Raw genomic sequence first — 24,248 nt, 5'->3', positions numbered from 1 at the left:
GATTTAATCTTAAACACTGAGGCTTATTTTTCCAATGTGGGCCACAATAGGGAACATGTTTTCAACAGGAAGTTTAAAAGTACACAAGGTTTTAAATACAAATTTATATATCTGTAATTATGAATGCTAAAGTTACAAATTTTAGGTCATTTTTTTCACTACAGATTAGACTACAAGCCTATGGTAAAAAAAAAAAAGATTTTCATTTATCAAGTAGAAGAAGAAAATTATGAAAGTAAATTTTTTAATTTTTTTAATTAATTTTAAACTTCATTGTGTCAGTAGGTGAGTGTTCAAAGTGTTACTCACATATTACCTGATATTTGTTCCAGTTTCATGGCAAGAATTTTACACTTGCTGCTGATACTTTCAGAGGAAAAAATATTCAAATGTAAAAGCTGTTCTTGTTTTTTGTGGGAAATTCAAAATTCTGAATTATTTTTTTTATATCTCAGAAACTATGAACATCAGAGTTAATATTTTATATCTTGTTTTATTTAGTACAGACTAGGCTACAAGCCTATGACTGAATAAAAAATAATTTATACAGTAGATGATGATGATAAGGTTTTTTTTTTTTTACACATAGGCAACACTGGGAGGTGAGGGTCACTGGCGATGCATGACATTTTTACGTAGTCATTGCAAACATCAGGACTGATATTTTAATTGGAAGGGGGGGGGTACATTATTCCTATACGGTAAATGCCAAAATCATTGTCTATTCAATGTAAAAGCTCGCTGCCGTACTATGGACTTTACAACTACAAAAGACAATTTATGCTATCCCATACCATGAGAAAATTGAAATCTTATTAATTTGTATTCCTTCTGTAATTAAATATAACAAATTGACATTATGTCGCAACCAGAGGCCTGCATGAGACCCAGAAGAAACCCATCCACAACGAGTCACACCTAAAATAATATGCAACACACACGTCAAGCCAGGTGTTGGACATTGTGCAAGCGAACTTCCCTGAACAAGAATCCACAGGCCTTGATGCCTGCCAGTTTTTCTATTTACCCAGTAGTTGCAGGAGAGCTAAAAAGTCACATGAAACCTGGCATACTTACTTCAGTCTGACGCGAGCACCACTGGCAGTGTTGTCAATGGCAATTAAATTTCACTGCGCATGGAGACATTTAAATTTATGTTAGTCCCAAGGGGCTTGAGGTTGTATAACTTTTAGATTTTGCAACTTTAAATTAATATTTTTCCATGAGAATGTGTTCATTATGATGTCAAACCGATAACAACACACACGTCAAGCCAGGTGTTGGACATTGTGCAAGCGAACTTCCCTGAACAAGAATCCACAGGCCTTGATGCCTGCCAGTTTTTCTATTTACCCAGTAGTTGCAGGAGAGCTAAAAAGTCACATGAAACCTGGCGTACTTACTTCAGTCTGACGCGAGCACCACTGGCAGTGTTGTCAATGGCAATTAAATTTCACTGCGCATGGAGACATTTAAATTTATGTTAGTCCCAAGGGGCTTGAGGTTGTATAACTTTTAGATTTTGCAACTTTAAATTAATATTTTTCCATGAGAATGTGTTCATTATGATGTCAAACCGATAACAACATATTTTCCAAATTTGTTTTGAGGGTCTTGAAATATAGATAAGTGTGTTTTGTTCATTTATGTCAATTTTTTGGTCTTGAAATTGTAAAACATCTCTCAGTTTCATTTTTACGTCGTTGGTTTCTTGAAATTAAAGGGCCTTGAATAGGTAGTGTGGAAAAGGACTTCTAAAACTGGTTCCCGAGGTGGATGACAACATAGATGGCAGTGACAGTAACACAACTAATTTTCTTATGAAAGTAATAGAGCTTAGTTAGTTTTTGGAATATATTGTGTAGATTTGTTTGTCTTGAAAGGCAGTACTTGAATTGATGGAAACAGTTCTATTTGTGGATTGATTTGTAGTCACAAAATGGCATTAATTTGGAAAGAAAAGTTTAATAAAATAATTAAATAGCATGTGTAACACAAGAAGAAACATCGCAGTGTGGTTCCAGATGTCAGATGTTGGATTTTGTACTAGAGTTTATTTTTCTATGTTATTAGAATATAAATAGTATTCTGAGAGATATTTCATACCGAGGCGGCAAACCACAAGTGTTGCTTGGAACCAAGCAGTCTGTAATCAATGCAGCCTTTCAAACAGTAGGGACACAAAGCTCTGACTGCACCATTTCCTCAAGAAGATTTTATACCAAAGCAGCATGTGACAAATGATATGGGGATTTCACACCAAAGCGACACAGGTCCTTCGGTCCAAGGCAGCTTTCAGACTGAAGCAACACGTGACACATGTCACTTGGAAATGAGCCTATCAAGAACAACATTTCACACTCTAGCAGTGTGACGGGCAGCACAGGCCAGCGTTCGGTTGGTGAAATCCTCAAGCAATAAGTGTCGCATGCCGCTTGTTGCTTTGGTGCACAATCTCCCTAAAGCAAGACACTCATTGCATCACACATGCTTGAACAACAAACCACGGCAACACGTTGCAAGCTATTGAGGAAATTCCCCAGTTTGAACAACATGCAAGTGACAAAGTGACATGTGTCACCTAGATCTGTTGTTTGCACAATTAGCAGCAAACGCTTGTTTAATATACTTAAGTCACCATGTTGCTTGTCACTTTGTTGGGAACTCTCCCTGTAGCACGTCGCTTTGGTCTTGAGTACCTCTCCTGCATCACATGACATCAGTAATGGTTGAAAAAGTACTACATTGCACATAAATTGAGGATAAAATTCCCTTCAGAATGAAATTTACAAAAACAAAAGAAGCTATCTTTGTACTGTAGAGGAGATACTAACACAAACTTAGCAAGTCACGAATGGTATAACTTTTCAAAAAGGGGAGGGGCATCTTGAGCAACTAATTTGAATAGTGCATTAGCAAAATTGCACCAGAGGGAAAATTTGTAGCAAAAGTTTTCAAAGTTATTCAAAAAATAGTTTAATGTACAACAACCACCAGCCACACAATATTCCAAAAATGTATTTACAGTGGCACTTCCTGCGTAACTTGCTTTGTTCTCCATTACAAGTGTCAGTAGTATAAGTATTTTCTACCACGGAAGAATTCTCTTCAATTTCAAATTGATTATACGTGAGAACATTTCAAGTGCTCCTTGAACAGTTAGAATCTACAAGTTGGCTCCTGTATCTGGAGCCAGAATGAGAGTTCGATGTAGATAAGACAGCTGGATCTTTAGAAGTTTGCAAGGCCTGCCAGTTACCCGTAGGCTTTTGATGCTTCAAGAAACCCAGGGAGGCAGTTCTTACTCGCTGACTCGCTAGGTCCAAGAAGGAGGAAAGCTTGACTGTCCAGCCAGACGGGCATAGTAAGCAGAACTGGCCAATGTGCATCACTATGGTCGCAACAGTATAGCATGCTATTGTATTTTCTTGTTGATATTACTTTTGTGAATTGTCAGTTTATATTGTGTTAATAACTTTGATAATACTGCTAAAAACACTAAAAATGATAAACCTGAATGAAAATACTTTGGAGACTGCACTACTTAAATTGAACAATACAAAAAACCAACAATTTTCATTTTTTTTCTTTCTCTCTATGTTTGAAACTAAATGTAAGACCTCAATTGTCATGTTTAAAGGCAAGCACCGATTGTTGCAAGAAAAAGAAACAAGAACATGAGACTTTCACGCGGAGCTTACTCGATACTTCGAAATCTCAAGTCATGTTAAGTCCAGCTCCTGCGTTGGTTTTGAAAATAGAATATGTATTTTTCCTCTTAAAAACAAGTGTGTTGCATGTTCATGCTGTATAATGTTAGACTCGTAGCCAGAATTTAATGGTGGGGGGCTCATCCCTAATCAGCAGCCACCATCTAAAGGTGAAAATGGGGGGGGGAAGCTGTGAAGATTAATTTCTCAGCATATTACCACTTATTATACAAGATGTTTAATCCTGTAAAGAAGGAAATTTAATTATCACTATACACTATCTAAATTAGATATTTGTAGGATTTTGGGTGGCTTCAGTCCCCTGACTAATCCCTCTGGCTATGTGCCTGTGCTTGAAATAGCAGGGCACTCGGAAGAAGTTTAATCGTGATGACATCAGAGGAACCCTGCCATGGTTGTAAACATGTGGGCTGCTGGGAAAAATGGAGGCCTTGTGTGTGTTGGGGGAGGGGAGCAGTAAACAGACCTTCCAAACTATAGAGATTCACACAATTCTGTGATGATCTGGCCCACCAGACACCATTGCACTCAACAGGAAATGTATCAGGTCAGTTGGATAGAACTGGGCTCTCATTTCGATGCGCTAAACTTAGCGAATCTGTTGTATATTTTTAGGTGTTTCATGGTGTGACTTGACTAATTTCTCACAAATGTGCAAATATTCTGACTTATTTTTTCCCTACCTCTCTAAAATGCAATATTTTTATTCTTTTGCTTTGTCATTGTCGCATCATCTGGTGAGAGTTCAAATGGTACCTGCATATTGCCTGATAAGTGTTCCATTCTCATGACAAAAATTTCCACTTGCAGCTGATGCTTTTGGAGAGAAAAAATTTATACTTTAAAAGTCGTGCTTGTTTTCAGTGGGAAACCCCCCCACACCTCCATCCAAATAGAGCCAGAATCAAACTAAGCTTTACTAATTATTTGTAGGATGCCTCAAGACTCGTGTAGCACCCAAAGCATGTATCTCTGAACATTACCAGACTCGCAGTTTGATCCAAAAGTATAAAACCTCAACTCTGACACATGTCACAGACTGGTGTTAATGACCCAGTGGCTGAGCATGTTGCGTGGTTGACTCGCAATATCACCACTGAAAGTTCAAATCCCAGCCTACACTTTGTGTTACTTCATCAATTTTATCTGGTCATAATTCTTTCTCATTATCGAGATTAGCCTAAAAGACAGAAAGGCACTGCAAAATAAGAAAAATGCAAATATGAGATTTAATCAAAATTGTAATGAACTGTATCTTAAATAGATTATCAAAAGTATATGAAGGCATTGTGCCCAAATATCCCAGATACATGTATCATGTACATTTTCATTAAGTTTTCACTGATATATGGCAAAAGCGGATTTATTATTTATATTTTAATATCCAGATTATCTCGTATATTTGAGGAACATTCTTGTAGATTGATATGGTATTTTTAGGGATGGGACAAGAAATCAGTTATTCCTTTGGTATGAGCCAGTGATCCATTTTCAGTACAAATGTCAATAATTGTACTGATTAGTTTTATTGACTGCATGCATGTTTGCCATTTTATTGTTTTATGAGCATTCCTTCATCATTCTCTGCTTTAATTATAGGTTTTTTACTACAACATCCAATTGCCTTACGCTTCATGTCAGCATAATTCACTTAATTTAATATTGTCCATTTTCTGGGATCTCTCTCTCCCCCAGAACTTTTCCGCATTAACCATTTCTTCCAGTGTCTTTTAACAGCCTATTGTTCTGGCGAATGCCTTTCTCTTTTCGTGATCACTTTCAGCATTATTCCAACACAGTTTTATTTTTTTACTTTGCCTAACCATTTGAAAAGCATCTAGTTGCTTTTCTTCACTTCATCATAGGGTCCAGCTTTCTGAGCTCTTTTCTGAGTTGTTTGTTTGACTGATTTTAGTTTATTTTACTTCGCTTTTCTGCCACTTTTGGCTAATCCCAAAGATTCTATTGGCATCTTAGCATGCTGTGATTACCACTCTGCCACTTCTTTTTCTTTGAAGGCTTCTTTTGTCGTTGCTATTCTCACTGACTGCAGCTCACTACATCCCAAGTATCTGAAGCTGTCAGCTTGTTCAGTGTGTTGGCCTCACGTCGTGTTATTTTTCCTTGGTTTCTTTCCAAGAAGAATGTAAATATAGAACTCCTGTTTCTCAGCTTTTTAAGGTAAATTTGTAATACACAGAACTTTTTGTTGGGGTGAGAAGTTTCATGAACTAAGGAAGTTTCCAGAAAATGTTTGCGTCTGCTTGATGACTTACTGTATTGTGTGGTCGACTTTCAATCTCTCTACAGAGTTCCCAGGTTCAAGTCCTGGTCTGGGGATGGGTTTTCTTTTTTAGTGCCCCTTCTTTGAATCAGTGACTGGAGGAATTTGATAGAATATCTGTTTATTGGTTTTGGCTCAGTTCTAGATATTACATATGTCAAATATAAAAATTTCATACAGTGGAACCTGTTTTCTTTTTACAGAGCACCAAGAAGATAAACATAAAATGTGGGTAAAATATGAAATTGGTGTTCCACTGTATAAGCTTAGAAACCAACAAAATTAATTTGAAGAATAGAAACTAGAGATATTTATTTTTGTTAGGAAATACTGTTTCAGCATGTAGGGTTTTGTGTAGTTCAATGATACAAATGTGCATGAAAAATGTATCTGTTAAGAATGAAATGTGAAGAAAATATGATTTACTTAGCTGGTATAAATGAAAATTTTATCTGAAGTATTCTAGTACACAAAATATTTATTTCACATGTTGTTTTACAGGGAGTTAAACAGGAATCAGTTTACGGAGATAGAAGGACTCTCCTTTCATGGTTTGGAAGGTCTTCATATATTGAAATTACGTCGTAATGGCATAGAAGCTCTTAGAGATGGTGCATTCTGGGGTCTTCAAAACATCAGTATCCTGTAAGTATTACATATTGTTTTTCTTTTAAGCATGTTTATGCAGGATGTGTTTATGCATGTATATCTATGGATAGATGGTGGAGAAGTGGATGCATGCATATATGTACACACAAACTGGACATACAAGACAAATAAAAGCCATTTCATGGGAAAGCACCAATCTCAACAGGGACGTGGGACTCCAGCTGTCACGCCTGGATCCAACTTCTCCGTAAAAACAAAGATTCAGCCAATAAGAACACCAGGATCCAGACCAAGCCTTCAGTCTCCATTTCTATATTCCCTGATGATGAGAGCAATGTATGTGCTTGAAACGTTGGAAACCAACATCGACTTAACCTGGCTGGTAACCCGAGAACACTTGTTCGAAAACAAATATTGCCCAACTTTTACCATCTGGCAAATGTCTCATCTGTTAAACTTGAAGTAAAGGAAGATAAACATGCAGTTCTTACATTCAATGATAAGGGTAATAATTAGATGATGATAATAATAATGTATTGAGGGAATTATAATTTAATTTAATCCTGTGCAGTTTTTTATTAAATTTTATTTATTGTAATATTATTTCACAAGTTCTTATATATGTTCTTTGCAGGCAGGATTTATGCTCTAGTTTATTTCTAGTTGAAAAACAATTTATTGTAAAGTTTGGCTTTGGTTACTTGAACTTGAAATAAGTTATGTTTTCCTGTACATTTTTTTAAAGAGGATAAAATATATAGAAAGCCATCCAGTATCATAAACGTATATACATGTTTTCATCAGAATTTCCTCATTTGGTAGTACAGTGAAACCTCAATATTTCATTTCTCAGGGGACCAAGCTGAAAAGAACTTAAAATATGGGAAAATGTAAAATCAGGGAAAATTTGACAACACTTTTGCTGAATGTATAATGAGGGAAAATGCAAAATATGGGAACGTAAAATCGGGGTTCCTCTATATATTTGAATCCTGCCGTTCTGGGAAGCTCATGTAGCATGCTTTAAATTAGTTTACAATACAAACATAATTTTGTTGAATCTCAAGCAATTTCATGATGAGTTATTGTTGAGCTACTGGAGGGTTAGTGTAAATGCATGAAATATGTTTCACTTTGGTAGTGTTTTAAGTTTATAAAAGATATACTTAACAGTATTTGCAGTTTATTACAAGCTCCTAGCAGTTATGTCAACCACTTACATTTTTATTTTTGTTGACAGGCAATTGGATCATAACAACATCACAGCTGTAACTAAAGGTTGGCTGTATGGACTTAAATCTTTACATCATCTTTCATTGAGCCATAACCGTATCAGTATCATTGAGCAAAATGGATGGGAATTTTGTCCACAGCTGATTGAACTGTAAGTTGTAACATTATTATAAGAATGCTATCAATATTTTGAATGTTCTAAATAATATAGAGATAAATGGAGGGTTTATGTGTAGTCAAAAAGTTAGCATTCTTTGCCTTTTGTGCACATGAAGCCTAAAGTTTTGATGTTGACTGAACATTGTGAAGAGAACTGAGCAGCTCTGAAAGAAAATGTGGTAAGCTTGTCTCTCACACCTGGGAAATTAAACCACACACTTTTTGAATGTACACTGTTGCACAAAAATATGTAAGAAGAAAAACTACTTAGCCTAAACAGGTGGTTTTGATACCCTCCTCAAGGAATCCCTTCTTGTGGCAAGGGAAATTTTGGTATCCAGTTCTCAAAAAACACAGTTTGAAGAAGAAGAAAATGTAAATTTAAAAAAGAAAAAACTACATGGTGCGGCAAAAAAATTAACTGAACTTACCTGAAAGCTTGATGCCCCTCCAAACGTTACTAAGTTGGGTTAGAGAACAACTAAGGTCGAACAAAGAAGAAATTGGTGACTGTTTTTTTAATGCAATCAGTGACTAATGTTTGCCTCAAGTTACCCCAGGCAACCAGTCATTATGGTTCTTCACCAAGTGCCTGCGTGAAGGGAGACTCGCAAAGAACAAATGATAATGTTGGTCGTGTATTAGACAACATTTTGCAACTTTACTTCATATAAATCCACAGCTGACTGTCACGCCAAAAAAAAGTTTGCAGCATATGTTTCTTGAACTTCAAATTGAAGAAACAAGTGTTCATTGAATAGTGAAGGAAATTGGTGCATGCTCGTACAGATTCTGCATGAAATTAAATTAAACATGAGATCAGTGTTCCAACATGGTCCAAGATATGATAAGACGAATGGAATATGTTGTCAATGTCAATAATGAGGGCAGACATGTTGAACATGTAATTGTTTGATATGAAGTGTACTGTGTCATGCAGTTGCGTACTTCTCAGAAATAAATGAGTTAAGCTTCAGTCAAGTTTTTTTTGCCACACCCTGTAGTTGAAGAGCTTGACTTGTGTGGCCACTGCAATGAACTGATGTAAATAAAAAATTCTGAAATGTACTCTTAAGCTAGGTAAATTGTTTTACATGTGCCCGCCCTACTATCACACACCATTTTCGTCACTGCCCTAAGGGTCAAACAGAAGTGGACGAAAGTTTTTTTTTAAATATTTTCAAGAATTTTTTTTTTACATATTGCAGATTTTTTAAAAATTCCAGAAAAGTAATCATTTATCAAAGAGTGTTATTTGGTGGTCCATAAATTCAAGTAACTAGGGTACATAGCAATTGCTAGAACCAATAGACTACTAGTCTTAGACTTGGAAATAGTTGACAACACTACTTTTTTGCTATAATTATTTTTGATGATAAACTATGTGACAATTTTGAACTATACTTAGCCCAATTGCAGGTACGTATGAGTGGTAGGTACACTATGGAAATTTAATTCACATCTGTTTAATGTGCGTGTCTCAAGGCCCCTGAAAAGTGACTTTTTTTCAGTAAATTATCTTCTTTTTCTTCTAATTGAGCCTGCAATGAAATGGAATATCAATATTGTACCTTCTGTGAATGCTCTAGTCATTCCATCCAAAATAATACAAGCTTCAACTCTCATTCTATGAATTTTTAAAAAAACATTTCTGTGCATTTGAAAAGCCTGCACTTTAAAATTCATATGTTCATATTTTGTTGTATTTCAAATATGTCATGCATTCATATGTATATAAATGTACAGAACAGACAGAACTGATATATCATCTGTAGTTTCACAGAAATAACTTGTTAATTGCTGGTGTGTAGTACTGGGGCAGGTATAATTCCAGTGGTCTGGAATTACTGCTGTACCATCTGTCCGCTAAAGATTAAGAATGCCAGATAACAACAGTGATGAGAGACTATATGCTGACCATACATGACTCAATAAAAAGCCATTTATACATGACTCAATAAAAAGCCATTTAACAGGTTCAAAGGGCTTTATTTTAGTTATTAAATAAAGGGTAGTTTGTGGGATTGGAATGATTCAAAAAATTTACTGAACCAATCAAATATGAATCTATCAGAACTTGTATGTGGGAATTTCATGAAATTTGGTTTGTTCTTGTTGGTTTTTTTTTCTGTTACATGTATAAAAAGCATATGCTAATGTTTGCAAATTTGTCCTTGCACACATCTTTTTGAGTACAGCATGAATGTTATGCAAATTCTTGTTCTGTTGTACATTTTTGCCAAAAGTCATTCATTGTTTGGTTCACAGGGACTCAAGAAGCTGAAACAACTTGAAACTGTGCTCTGCCCAAATTTAAGAACAAGTATTCTCAAATATTACACTTGAGCCATGTATTTACTTTATCCAAGAAACTAATTAACATTTTTTTTAAAATTTAAATTTTCTTCTTCTTCCTTTAACCCATAAACACTGGGGCCAGTTTAGGCCTTAACCCTTAAAGGACAGGCCGTGACACTGGTGTCACAGCAGGTATTTCCCTTAAGGACGGCTTGTGACACTATTGTCCGAAAAATGGTGATTTTTTTTTTCTTTATTTATTTTCATTAGTTTCGAAAACATCGCTTCTTTCTCAATTTTGGGGTTTCAAAACACACTTTTGGCAATAGAAGTATGACCTTCCGACATTCCTGGTGCCAAAAGCATGGGTGGGGGTGGTGGAATGGGGAAGGGGACAGGGAAAGAAAGTCAAAAGCTTCTAGCTGCCAACAAAGGGTTAGAAAACAGCCAACTGCTCTTTGCTGTGTCACAAAACTACGCCGCCGTAGGATTACAAAGGAAGTATTGTTGAATGATTTGCCTTGTTTCTGTCGGTCATGCTATTTTTAGCCCCTTACATCATATGTGTACTTAGTAAGTTGTGGCAGAGGGTATGACAGACTAACAAAGTGAGTTGGACGAATTGAAATTATTAGTTTGAACTTTCGTTCAGTGTGTGCGTTCCCCAGCTTGTGGCATGTGACCAGCGGCAAGCTGTGGCATTGAGGCTTTTTTCTCATCCAACAAGAGTAAAGAGCATATAAGATGGCAAGAAGACCCGGTTTGTCACTGGCATCTTGAGGGTACCTTTTGAAGATTCATGTCCTCCATGATCCTGCGTGGGGGGGGGGGGTCCAATGAATTTCAAATTTCAAATAGTTACTTTCCCATTTTCTTCTTCTTCTAACTGATGATGAAAAATTTGTTTTCCATCAGAATTAAAGTGCAAAGTATACTAAACGAAACGAGATATCATTTGTACCTCTAACGGTCTTAGTTTTGGAAATATAAAATTTCATGTAGGAGTATGCAGGATTTTAAATTTGCCACTGAAAACACGCTCTGCGTTAGTGCATTAATTTTTTTTATTCACCGAAAGTATTGGCAATAAGTGCGAAAATTTTTCAACACCAATGGCAAACATACCAGGTATTATGCGAGTACCTTTTGGAGATTCACGTCCTGGCATAGCCTGCATGAGGTCCGATGAAGTTCAAATTTCATGTAAAAAAATAGTTATATTCCCCTTTTTCTTCTTCTTCTAACTGATTAAGGATTTTTTCATCAGTATTATAGCCCAAAGTATACTGAACAAAACGAGATATCATTTGTTCCTCTAACATTCTTAGTTCCGGAAATATAATATTTAATTTAGAAGCATGAAGAATTTCAAATTTCTCGCTGAAATCACTCGGCGTTAGTGCATTCAATTTTTTTTTTCTCCGAAAGAATTAGCAATAATTTCGTACATTTTTCAACATCAATGGCTAACACACCAGGTATTATGTGGGTACCTTTTGGAGATTCACATCCTGGCATAGTCTGTGTGGGGGTCCGATGAATTTCCAATTTTGTGTAAGAAAATAGTTACTTTCCTTTTTTTTTCTTCTAACTGATTATGGAAAATTTATTTTCTTTCCATCAGGATTATAGCCCAAAGTATACTAAACAAAATGAGATATCATTTGTACCTCTAACCTTCTTAGTCCTGGGAATATAAAATTTCATTTAGATGCATGCAGAATTTCAAATTTCTCACTGGGAAGACGTTCGGCATTAGTGCAAATACCTGGAAAATCAGCCTCTGCATTTAAGGGTTAATGATGGAAGCATTTTCAATTGGAAAATTTTAAATTCGCTAATATTTTAATAATATTTTTTATCTACGAATGGTAGTGTTACAAATGATGCCTTGTTTTGTTCAGTAAAGATGAGGCTATAACCCTATAGTCCAAATACCCTAATTTTCCTTCACCAAATAAAAGAAGAGGAAGAAGAAAGTAAAAAAATAGTTATTTTGTAAAAAAAATAATTTAATTTTGACGGCTCTTTAAAACATACCTGCATGTTGCCCAATATATGTTCCATCATGGAGGCTTTACCCATGCACAAGGCTCCATCTGCTAAAGGCTAATACATTATTTTTTGAAAAATGTTGATTACTTGGATATACTTGCAAGTTTCATCACTTTTTTTTAATATGTATCTGAGAATTGTTGTGTTGATCAACTTCTCCTTCTCTCTCCTCTCATTTGTTATTACAGTGAAATTACCATAAATTAAATATGTTGTTTAGAATTTTTTCTACATTTTTTATTCTATTTACAGCGACCTTTCAAATAATGAATTGCAGTCCATTGAAGAAGGCACTTTCAGCAATCTTCCTAATATGCAAAAGTTATGTTTGGACAACAACAAGATATCATACATTGCTGAGGGTGCATTTAGTGGTACACCTTCACTGGAAATCCTGTAAGTTGAATTTTAACTTTCATGTGTGTTTCTATTTTGGTTATTTTATATTGATCTTCTACCTTTTGAGTTAATCACAGTGATGAGGAATCATGAACTTATGAAATTGATGAGATAAACACAATGATATATCCATCTATGGTGTAACTGATCTTTAAACGTAGAACCTCTGATTTTCCAGCTATAAATTTGTAAAAGAAACATTTGTATCTTCCATCTGAAATTGGCAGTCTCCCCTTTGTTTTGAAATGCCACCTGACACTAGTTCAATAATAATAACAACTAGTGTTATTGTACTCTCCTGTTCACATAAAGTGACACATTTTAAAGGTTGGGACAGTTTGAGTTTGTTCCACTTTATGTGAACAGGAGTATACAAATTGGTGGTTGCAAATAGCAACAACTACAAACTACATAGCAGAAAACTACTGCCACAAAATCACAAGACAGTGACATCAACCAAAAACTCCTAAGTGTGCAGCTTACTGCACAGTGTACTGGAGTAGATATGGTATTTATAGTAAATAAAATAATCAAATTTTGTTAAAAAGAGAACTGACTATACTTTAGGTCAAATTTGATATATAAAATGGGATTTTGTTTTTGTGAATAAATTATTAAAATTGGTTGGAATACTGTGCACTTATTTCACCCACCATTTCATAAACAGCACATTATGTAATGTCACATTTCATGTTCCCATTAAAAACTAATAAAAATGTACTGTTCCCTATTAGCCAATGAAGATGATTGATTTGTTTTTAAATTGACTTATAATTTTAGAGATCTGATATTTTTGTAAGTAACCAGTGAATTATTTCCATAATTTGGTGATTTTTGTTTAAGTACTTTGTATCATTGACTAACTTCAGTACATAATATTTAATTTTTTTAATGTTGTCCTTGTGCATTTAAAACAAAAATTTGAAAGATGAAATTTATAATTAATATTTTTATACTTATTTTGTTTTACAGGGAATTAAATGGCAATGAGATATCCTGGACTATAGAGGATATGAATGGTGCTTTTGTTGGCTTGAATCGCTTAACAAAATTTGGACTTGCTTCCAATCTTATCAAGTCTATAAATGAAAGAGCATTTGTAGGACTTAAGAAGTTGAAAAAGTTAAATTTGAGCAATAACAGTATCACATCGGCTCAAGAAAATGCTTTTAGTGGGATGGTGGAGCTTTTTGAATTGCATATTAATACATCTAGTTTGCTCTGTGATTGTAATTTGAAATGGTTTCCACAATGGCTTGTAAAATCTGGCTTTATGGACACGGTTATAGCAAAATGTGCCCACCCTGAATGGCTGAAGGGTAGAGATGTTACTCAAGTGCCACTGATGAATTTTACATGTGGTGAGTATATGTTATATTTCTAATTTGTATTCTATGTGAAAAATTTAGTTAAATACTGTGTTGATGCATATGTGGATGTTTATGTTGTTCAGGAAAAAGCAATTAAGTCACAGACTGCGATTTTCTGTTGCTTTCATTTAAGTCACACTGAATCAATCTGAGAAAATATTATAAGTATATTCTATATTGCGCATGTGTAATGCTCTTTAACAGTGATGATCCAAGATGTATATCATGCCTGTAATGTTTCATATTAAGAGATTTAACACAAATAACCCTGCTGTAAAATTTCATTTTTTGACTTGAAGTGATTTTACTCCGAATATCCTAGAAATAAAGTTACAATTGAACAGTGGTACAGGAATTTTGTGAGGATTCTGAATTACACTTATGTGGACTGCAAACTGCAAGCTGCTTTGTGTAAAAAATTGACATAGTAATATTAATGTCATGGTGTACTGTTTTGCATAACATGTACATTTTCTTTCAATACTCTGAACATGGTTCCAAGGATTGAACATAGTCTCCCGTGTATTCTAGATTATATATTCTTTGCCATGTAGCTGTTGCAAGCAACTCATGTAAGTCAGATGATTAAGTGAAATGAACTATAAAAAATACCACCAACAAATGTGTTTAGACACTCGTGTAGTTTGTAAGGAAAATTTAAAAAAAAAACTATGATCAGAACATTGTTTTGGGATGTTTTCATGCAACATGTTGTGAACTACTTGACTGCTGCATCCATCATAGAAGCTTCCTTATAAGTTGTACAATTTTTTCCGTTATTCCATACTTTGCTAGTCTTTTCCACATCAGCTTCCTTTTGAAGGAATCAAAGGCCTTTAGAAAGTCTATGAACACGAGATACAGTGTTGCATTTAACTTATTGCACTGCTTCACTATTATACATTGAGTGATGATTTGGTCATGCAGGATCTGTTCTTCCGGAAGCCTGCTTGTTCTCTTCTGAGCTTCTGGTCAATGCACTCTTTTTATCCAACAGAGCAGGATCCTTGAGAACACCCCTTGGTACAGATAATGGAGTGATACGTCTCCAATTGCTGCAGGTAGATGCCCTTTCTTTGGTAACTTTACCAACAACTCTTTCTTCCAATCATCTTGAACTTCCCCTCGTTAACAGATTTTCTTGAACAGAGGTTGGAGTATTTCTGTTGAAAGTCTCCTTTCAGGATGTCTGTGTGCATGCTGTCTGCTCCTGTTGCTTTACCATTTTTCATCTTGATGGTGGTGATGGTTTTCTCCTTTGTTAGCACCTCAGTGTTGATCCTTGTGTCACCCCCTTTTTTGTACACATTTTTGAGAAAACAACTTTATCACTGAATTTGTAATTAATTTACAGTATTTCAGATATAAAGTAATATGTAGGTCTACTTTCAACAAATAACTAACCTAATCTAACTAGGAAAGAAAACATTTTAATCTTCTTTGCCACACGCTGCAAGAAGGAAATCGTCTAACTCGGAACAGAAAATTTCCAGAAATGAAGGTAATCAAATACTAAGTATCAGTGTATAAGACTCACCCTGTTTTTCAGACTTATTTTTAAAGAAAAAATGCTACTAATAGTGTGTGTGTCTCCACACATACTCTGTGTTACTAGCAAGTGAATTACTAATTAAGATCTGTTTGTAAGCTTATAATTTTTTTTTAATCTTTCCAGATGATTTCCCAAAACCACACATAACTGAAGAACCACGGACACAAGTAGCACTCAAAGGTGATAATGTTACTCTTCTTTGTAAAGCTACTTCAACATCTCAAGTTCGAATGACTTTCACTTGGAAGAAAGATAATATTAACATGAAAACATCGGATATCAGGTATTTTGAGCTCAGTCCAGATGGAAAAGGTATAGAGGAAGCTTCCGAACTTCAGCTCTTCAATATATCCTACAGTGATGCTGGAAAATATCAGTGCGTTGTTTCCAACAATTTTGGAACCACGTACTCTCAGAAAGCAAATATTACTGTTCATAGTAAGTATATTGATACTTTATTTGTGTTACTTTGCACAAAGGTTGTTATATGCCAGAAACCAGAAACACTGAGATATTTATGCTGGGAGCAAGATAAAATATCTTCGTCTTGAGAGAAAATTTTTTCATGCACGTGGAGACAAGTGGCAGAATCCATTCATGCAAAAAAATTAAATCTAAGACAACAACTCAGATTTAATTTTTTGTTTATGTAACACCCTTTCCGAATAAACCTCAAAATTATAATATGCGATATAAATCCAGAAATTCAATATATTCAGAGTAGAAGATATAAACATCACAAGAACAAACTATCTTCAGTTTTCTTTTTGCAAGGTAGAGATGCTGTCAATTAGCCAAACATGGCAGAAAGACTATATAAAATAAATGTGAAAAGCAAGGTAGAGATGGGATAGATTAATCAGTATTTGGGTGTATCAGCTGATTAAACAATTACTGAAAATATTACCTACCAGATATATCCATAAATAATATGGATGGGCCAATGTGAAATTTTGGCTGATACCGATAAAGTACCAATTTAAAATTTACCAATAACCGATATTATACTGATCCAATATAAAATTCCAAATGGTCCTTGAGGAACCTGCATGGTTCATTGATCTCTTAATAAATGTGTTTTTCCAAGTGACTGCAATGTAAAAGAAGTTGCATATTTAGGCATTTTCTTTTTAAAAAGTAGGGCATGGAGATTATCCATAAAAATTATAACAAAATTGCAAAATTTTGCACTAAGTTATAATTAGAGGCACATATATTTGGTAAATAAAGAAGCAAAATTTTGGTATAAAAACAGTCAATTTCGGGTTCAAAAGTGGTAAATAAAATGAAATTTCGCTGTTATAACGGTATATAAAATGACATTTTGGTTTTAAAAATGTGAATATAATACCAAATTTGATTTACAAAACTGCACTATTATACAAAATAAACATATACCTTCTAATAGCACATTAAATCATTACCAGAATATTGAGTTTATTCCTGTATAAAGGGGTCCATTTTTGCTTCTCAAATATTTACAGCAGAATTCATCAATTTTCCGTGAATTGCATAACTCACAGGATACTTCAGACTTCAGAAAGTGTCACATCGGTATATAAATGGTAAATTTCGTGTTTAAGAGTCTATTTTGCATTTTGAAGTTCATTTCGCATCATTTCGTGACAAAACAGGGTAGGAAAATGCACTTCACACCTTTCAGAAACATGAAAAATTAACGTTACGATGTGTTATTTCACATTTCGTGTTCGTCAAAAACGAAATATGCATGCCTCTAGTTATAATATATTCATACCTATATTAGATATTCAGAACACTGATTTACACACTCACTCCCTCCCTCCCATTCTCCCCATTGCAAGTATACCACAGATCAAAAGAGTAGTGTTTTCCTTTAAATCATTCAAAGAATAAGAATATTAAAATATTTTTCACTTGATGACAAGCCAAAGTGTCAGATGACAGTTTTGTGAACCCCACAATACCACATATGATTTCAAAACATGTAGTTCCCTTTCACTTCCACCCTCATATACATGTAGATCACAATAGCTAAAAGTTTTGCAAGGCATCCTTGTTCGTTAACTTCAACAACAAATTACATTACTTAAGGCAGACAACAGACAAAGAGAAACCCTTACCATATTTCTAATTAGGTCCACATTTTCCAACCCACTGAGGAAAACATATACTAACATGGTCTTTCAACCAAAATGGTCAAAATATATTTGCAGCTTTTGCTATTGTAGCAAATTTTCACATCTCTTGATGCTATTGTAGTGATTCAGTTTTCAGTGTTGCTCCTGTTAACCTTTTACACGCCGAATTGTCTTTGGATTTGAAATTAATGAGTTTATCAGTAATTTGTGTCTCTTTGATGTACATTAAAGAGAATTATTTAAAAAAAATATTATTTTTTATTTTCTCTATATGTAAACTGGAGTGTTCCCAATTGGGAACATTGGCGTTTCATGTGAAGTATTATTACAGAGTTTTCTAATTATAATTCAACTGGACCAGCATGTTTTCCGTTTATATATTAGCATAGTAAATGTACAGAAATATTACATATAAGCTTACAGAGAGTCAGACAACAATACAACCTTCAAAATACAAAATACTAATACAAATACATAATAGGATAACATAATTGTATAAAAATGAGAAAACATCCTTGTGCAATTTTTCTCAAGGAGAAAAGGGTTTATTTTATTGAAAATGTAGCAATACCAAGTTTTAAATATATGTAGTTTACAAATTTGAAAATGAAAAAAAAATACACACACACACACAGAATGTCCTAAACTGGTGAGTTTACAAATTTGAAAATGAAAAAAAAATATACACACACACACACAGAATGTCCTAAACTGGTGATAAGCCATGGAAAGCTGGGAAGCAGTGTAAATGCATATTTCTTGCACACTCGTGACATTGTAGGCGAGCATTTTTTTGGCAAAATGCACACCTTCCTTGTCCTGCTTCAATCAGAAAATGACCATCAGTTTTCCTCATAGACCCTGGGATTTCAAATCGTGGTCCTGGCCTCGAAGATGTTCGTGGATTTTTGCGAATAAGGAAGGTAGCTACTTCTCTTCGAAAATCCAAGTGATTCTTTGAACTCTTCCCATGAAGTTCTTGGTGAATTTTCCAGGCTGCAACAACTGCCACATTCAAAGCATTGGAAAATAAATTCCACCACCATTTTTTCCCTCGCAGCTGAGGTCTGTAGCTGGACAGCATACGGTCGAAGACATCGACGCCCCCCATTCCTTTATTGTACTTTCGTACTAAGTGAGGTTCAGGGACATCAATCCTCTTCTATGATTGGCGAGAGTACCGCTTTGCTGTTCCTAATGGCAAGTGTGTCTGGTAGTTGGATGCCAAGGTGACTACGGAATTATCATTCCATCTACACATGTAAATATCACCATCACATTGAAAGTCAAACTCTCCTCTTTTCTTTTTCTCCATTTCATTTGTTGGTACCAAGGGACATCTACCAGTCCTTCCTTCTCGTACTGTACCTATTGCTTTGAACCCCTTTATTTTCAGCTCTTTCAGCAATGTGTATGAGGTAAAGAAATTATCAAAGGAAACTTCAACTTGCAGAGGATTAGTGACAACATTCAATAAGGCTGTCACCACTCTAGTCCCAAGTGGTGAGTTAGATTCATCTTCTTCCTTTCCTTGATAGATTTTCATAACATAAGGATATCCATCACTTGAACTAAGAGTCCAGATTTTGAAACCGAAACGAATCGGTTTTCCCTTTATGAACATCTTGCAAGAATGATGCCCATAATAGGGAACCATTGATTCGTCGATGCTGAGTTGTTTATGAAAAATTCCATATTGCTGAAGATTGTTGTTTAGCTCATCATATAATGGTGAAATTTTTCCAAGTTTATCACCTTGTTTCAATTGAGTATTGTCCATAACGTGGAAATATTTCTTTATATCCCGAAACTTCTGCCTGGGCATCGCAGTTGGGACAATTGGTACAGTCACGTCTTCTGCTGTTGACCAGTACATATCTTCCCTTGGAACATTGTGATAACCGCTGATTAGAAGCAAACCAAAGAACTGAGCTATGTCATGTTTGGTGAACGACACAATTTTGCCCTTTTGAGCTGCATATAGGCACGTCATTGAAGAGAGATGCTCGAGGTATGTCTCTGGTAAAATTTTATGAAACAACTCAATAGGTTCCAATGACAGTAATTCTGGGTGTTTGTCGGATAAGCACTGAAATGAATCATCGCAATGGAGCGAATTGTTTTCTATAACCGTAGACTTCTTCCACGAAGGATGTCCTACCTGTTTACTTGATGCCCCTTTAGCCTTTCTTGATGTGGTTGGCTGAAGAGACTCCGGAGTAGATTGTTCCACGTTAGTTGTGACAACCAATTCACCACACACATCTGAAGGAACCACTTCTTCCAAAACGTTGTCATCAATTTTTTCCTCATCCGTAAGATCTGCAGTTTCTTCTGGAGGCAACTGACAAATATCCACTACATCTCCAATGTCTTCAGTATCGTCATCTAAAATTTCATTCAAATACTGAAAAGCTGCTTCCAATGTTAGGAAACGATTCGATGCCATGTTGTTCGTACAAATGTTGTTGAAAGACTGAATTTTATAACAACGAGACGGCATGAATCAACAGAAGCTGCTAACAGAACGTGGCACAAAACAAGCCGGGATCTTTGTTATACAAACAATGTAAAAACAATTATTTCAAATATACTTGTAGCCAACAATAAGCATGACTTTATTTCCATTGTTGACCAATTTACAAAACAATCTTGCCTCACAACTGTGAGAAAATAAAATTTCTCTTCAGTTTTTCGTGCGAGTTATTTGTTGTCTGTAACCATTGTTCATGCAAAACGCCAATGTTCCCATTTGGGAACATGATAATAAACTTAGGTCCAGATTAATAGAAATCAATGAAAAACCCATTCTAATGCATTTCATGTAATACTAGCATTATGTTCTGCCCGATATTGTACAAAGAAGAAAAAAGTAATTTATTAGGGTGTAAATAAAAAATATATAATGTTATGAATGCAATTTTAACCATTTTTGTGTAATTTCATAGTATACTATCCAGACGATAATAATGAAAATATTAATTAAATGTTGTTAATAATAAATATACACCCTAAATTAATAGATGAAAAAAGAAAACTTTGAAAACAAAATTTTCAGTATAGTTTTAAATTGAAAATTAGTTGATGTTCCCAATTGGGAACATTGGCAGGTAAAGGGTTAATTGTGGCTATGTTTTCCAGCGTATCCAACATTTACAAAGGCACCTGAAAATATAACATTGAAAGCAGGAAATACAGCTAGACTTGAATGTGCCGCCAGTGGTCATCCTCATCCAGAGATAGCATGGCAGAAGGATGGTGGCAGTGATTTCCCAGCAGCGAAGGAGAGGCGTATGCATGTGATGCCTACAGATGATGTGTTCTTCATTGTCAATGTTAAAGCAGTGGATATGGGAATATACAGTTGTACAGCCTCTAATGCTGCTGGTATAGTCGTTACGAATGCATCTTTAACAGTGTTCGGTATGTGTGAATTTAAATACTTCTCGATATACATGTACGAGGGAGAATCAAATGAAAACTGCAATTAATTTTTTCCACTATTTTAATGCAGGGTTACTGTTTAACTGTACATTATTTTTTTTATATAGTCCCCTCCCAGTTCAATGCACTTATGCAATCGGTTAGGTAGTGCTTCGATACCGCGTGAGAAAAATTATTTCGGTTGACTGTGTAGCCACTCGTTACCGCCGATTGAACGTCTTCATCAGACTTGAACTTCTGCCATCCAAGGGGCTCCTTTAATGGACCAAAGATGTGGAAATCAGATGGTGCCAAATGTGGTGAGTATGGCGGATGTGGTAGGCACTTGAAGCGTAGGTCATCGATGGTTTTCATGGTTGCACGAGCAGAATGAGGACGGGCGTTATCATGTTGAAGCAAAACACCTGTACTCAGCAATCCCCTTCGCTTTGTGTGTATCGTTGACCTCAAATAGTTCTTGAGAAGGTTGGTGTAGGTGGCACTAGTCACTGTCGTATGTTGGGGCATGTAGTGTTCCAGAATAGGACCTTTCTTATCCCAGAATAAAGTCAACATGACTTTCCCTGCAGAGGCCTGGCTGCGAAACTTCTTTGGTTTCGGCGAAGACGAATGTCACCATTCTTTGCTTGCACGTTTCGTCTCCAGTTGAAAATGGTGCACCCAACTTTCATCCCCGGTGACAATGTGAGCTAGAAAATCCTTCATAATGCCTTCATAATCCCTTCTCTTCATAATGCCTCAGCAGCTCTTGACATGCGTCAACCCGATGGACTTTCAGTTCTTGCATCAGCTGTCAAGGAAACCACCTGGTGGACACTTTTCTGTAGCGGAGTTTGTCATGCACTATGTGTTGTACTGAACCGAAGCTCATATTCAGCAAGGAAGCCATTTCAGCCAGGGTGACATGCCGGTTTTCCTGAATAAGCCGATCTGCTGTGGCTATGGACTCCTCTGTCACAACTCGCTTTGCCTGACCCAGATGGGGAGCATCAGTCAGTAAAGTCGTACCTTCTGCGAATTTCTTGCACCAATTGTAGACTTGCCACTGTGACAGACAGGCGTCCCCATACTTCATCTGCATTCTCCGATGAATATCAACTGGTTTCACATCTTCAGTCCATAAAAATCGAATAACTCTACGCTGTTCCTGCTTGGTGCAACTGCATAGTTGTGCCGCCATCTTGAATCAGCTGTTACTCTCATCCAATCCCACCTACCAGCACTGCTTCGTACTACCAGCTCAGAAAGATATGAAGGACTGTGCAAATTTCCAAACGCCTAGAAAGAAAAAAATATTTTTAATTGCAATTTTGCAGTTTTCATTTGATTCTCCCTCATATATAGATCTGATGTGAGCATACAATAATTTCACTATGTCCCACTTGGAGATCTGCCATTGGTATTTTGCTTGGTAGTTCAGTGAGAGTGAACCAGTGATATGATCATGTACAGAAGTCATACGAAAACCATATTTTATCACAGGTGATGATGCCATCTAAGAGAGGCTTGGCCTCTTGTCACGTGAACAATGAAGAGGGAATAGTCAGGTGTGATTTCTTGGGTTTATTAGGTTATTGATAACGAATTCATTGTCCAGTTTCCTGATACTTCCAATTTTGTGAAGATGAAGTCTGGCACCAAATTCTGGTTGATTGATTGATTTGCTTTATTTTACTTCGCCCTTTGTGCCACGTTTGGCTAATTTGCGAAGATGGGTATGAGTGATGATATGATGAAATTTATGAATGGACACTCACAAACAACCATGTTCAGGCCAGGATTCGAACCTGGGACCCCTGGTGTCATAGCACGATATGCTAACCACTCTGCCACAAGGGCCAGCACCAAATTCTGGTATCCTAAGTTTCATACTGAGTTCCAAGCATGTTTGATGAGGATCTGACTCGATCAGTATTTTTAAGCTCTTTATCCACCTCTTTTGGTATTTCGTTATGGTGCTCACCTTCCAAGATTTCATCTTCGTTGCGAAACTTTACGAACCAAAACTGGTCCTTGCAAGTCTTCCCTAGGCACATTACAAATGTTTTCATGCTGCCTCAATTCCTTAGGGTCCAACTTGAACTCCTACAAGGAGCACATCAAATTTTCAGTTCGATGTTCACTGCCACACATTTAAGGCCATGGTGGTTTAGTTGGTAGGACATCTGACTGCACTTCGGGAGACCCGGGTTGAGTGATCTAAGGTTCACATTTTTCCATCTTTGATCCTGCATAAAGTGGCTCTGGGTTCATCCAACCTCAAATCAATGGCTACCAGGGGTGTAAAGGTGGCTGGAGTATGGTGTTGATCACATAACCTCCAAAATGGCAGAGATCGAGGATGTGTGGGATACTACCCTCTCATATCCTAAATGTGTTTTCATGGCATGGTGCTATATGCACGGGGAACTAAAAAAAACACCGGACTTTGTGCTGGACTTTATACAGTCAATCTTGAGGTTTTTGTTTGAAGTCCACTTTATGCACACACAGTAAGGCTAGTAGGAACTGGACCTACAGTTTAAAGTAGGATCCGAACCATTGTGTGCCTCCACCAGGTATTGAACTCAGGACCTTGATTTTTCGCAAATGCCATAACACCAAAGAATGTTAATTGTTACAGAAATGTGTGTATGTATGTGCAGTGGAATATTCTTAACACATTTTTCATGCATTCGAAATTTCAAAATGCAATTTCAGCATAAAATGTGAATTGTGGCATTTTTCACAAATTTGAACACATTTTGTGCCTAAGATTTGAAAAATACAGAGAAAATTCAAAATTTGTTCTAGTCATAAAGAAAAATAAAATGTACCATGACATGCACATTTTCAAAAATTGTATCCCCCTAAAAAAAACTATGGTGTGGAATAATTCAGATGTTCTTCAAATTCTATCAGAATGTTTTGCATTACCAAGCAAAATGATAGGGTTCAGGTGGGAGATCAAGTGTGCACCTACAATCACATGAGTGCCATAACATCGGTATTTAT

General features: G+C 35.9%; 1 protein-coding gene across 2 annotated transcripts in view; it reads left to right on the top strand.

Moving 5' to 3' along the window:
- LOC145984084 (uncharacterized) overlaps nucleotides 1-24,248 on the top strand; it is a 111,667-nt gene that overhangs the window by 58,550 nt on the left and 28,869 nt on the right. For both annotated transcript variants that reach the window (XM_083117485.1, XM_083117484.1), the window contains 6 exons: nucleotides 6,517-6,660; nucleotides 7,865-8,008; nucleotides 12,622-12,765; nucleotides 13,741-14,129; nucleotides 15,814-16,128; nucleotides 20,952-21,233. In XM_083117485.1, coding sequence (XP_082973611.1) covers nucleotides 6,517-6,660; nucleotides 7,865-8,008; nucleotides 12,622-12,765; nucleotides 13,741-14,129; nucleotides 15,814-16,128; nucleotides 20,952-21,233 — 1,418 coding nt within the window. The remainder of the gene's footprint in view (nucleotides 1-6,516; nucleotides 6,661-7,864; nucleotides 8,009-12,621; nucleotides 12,766-13,740; nucleotides 14,130-15,813; nucleotides 16,129-20,951; nucleotides 21,234-24,248) is intronic.

The sequence above is a fragment of the Lepisma saccharinum genome, chromosome 2 (assembly GCF_977018435.1).
Source record: "Lepisma saccharinum chromosome 2, izLepSacc3.1, whole genome shotgun sequence".
Lineage (NCBI taxonomy): Eukaryota > Metazoa > Arthropoda > Insecta > Zygentoma > Lepismatidae > Lepisma > Lepisma saccharinum.
This window is presented reverse-complemented; position numbering and strand designations above follow the sequence as displayed.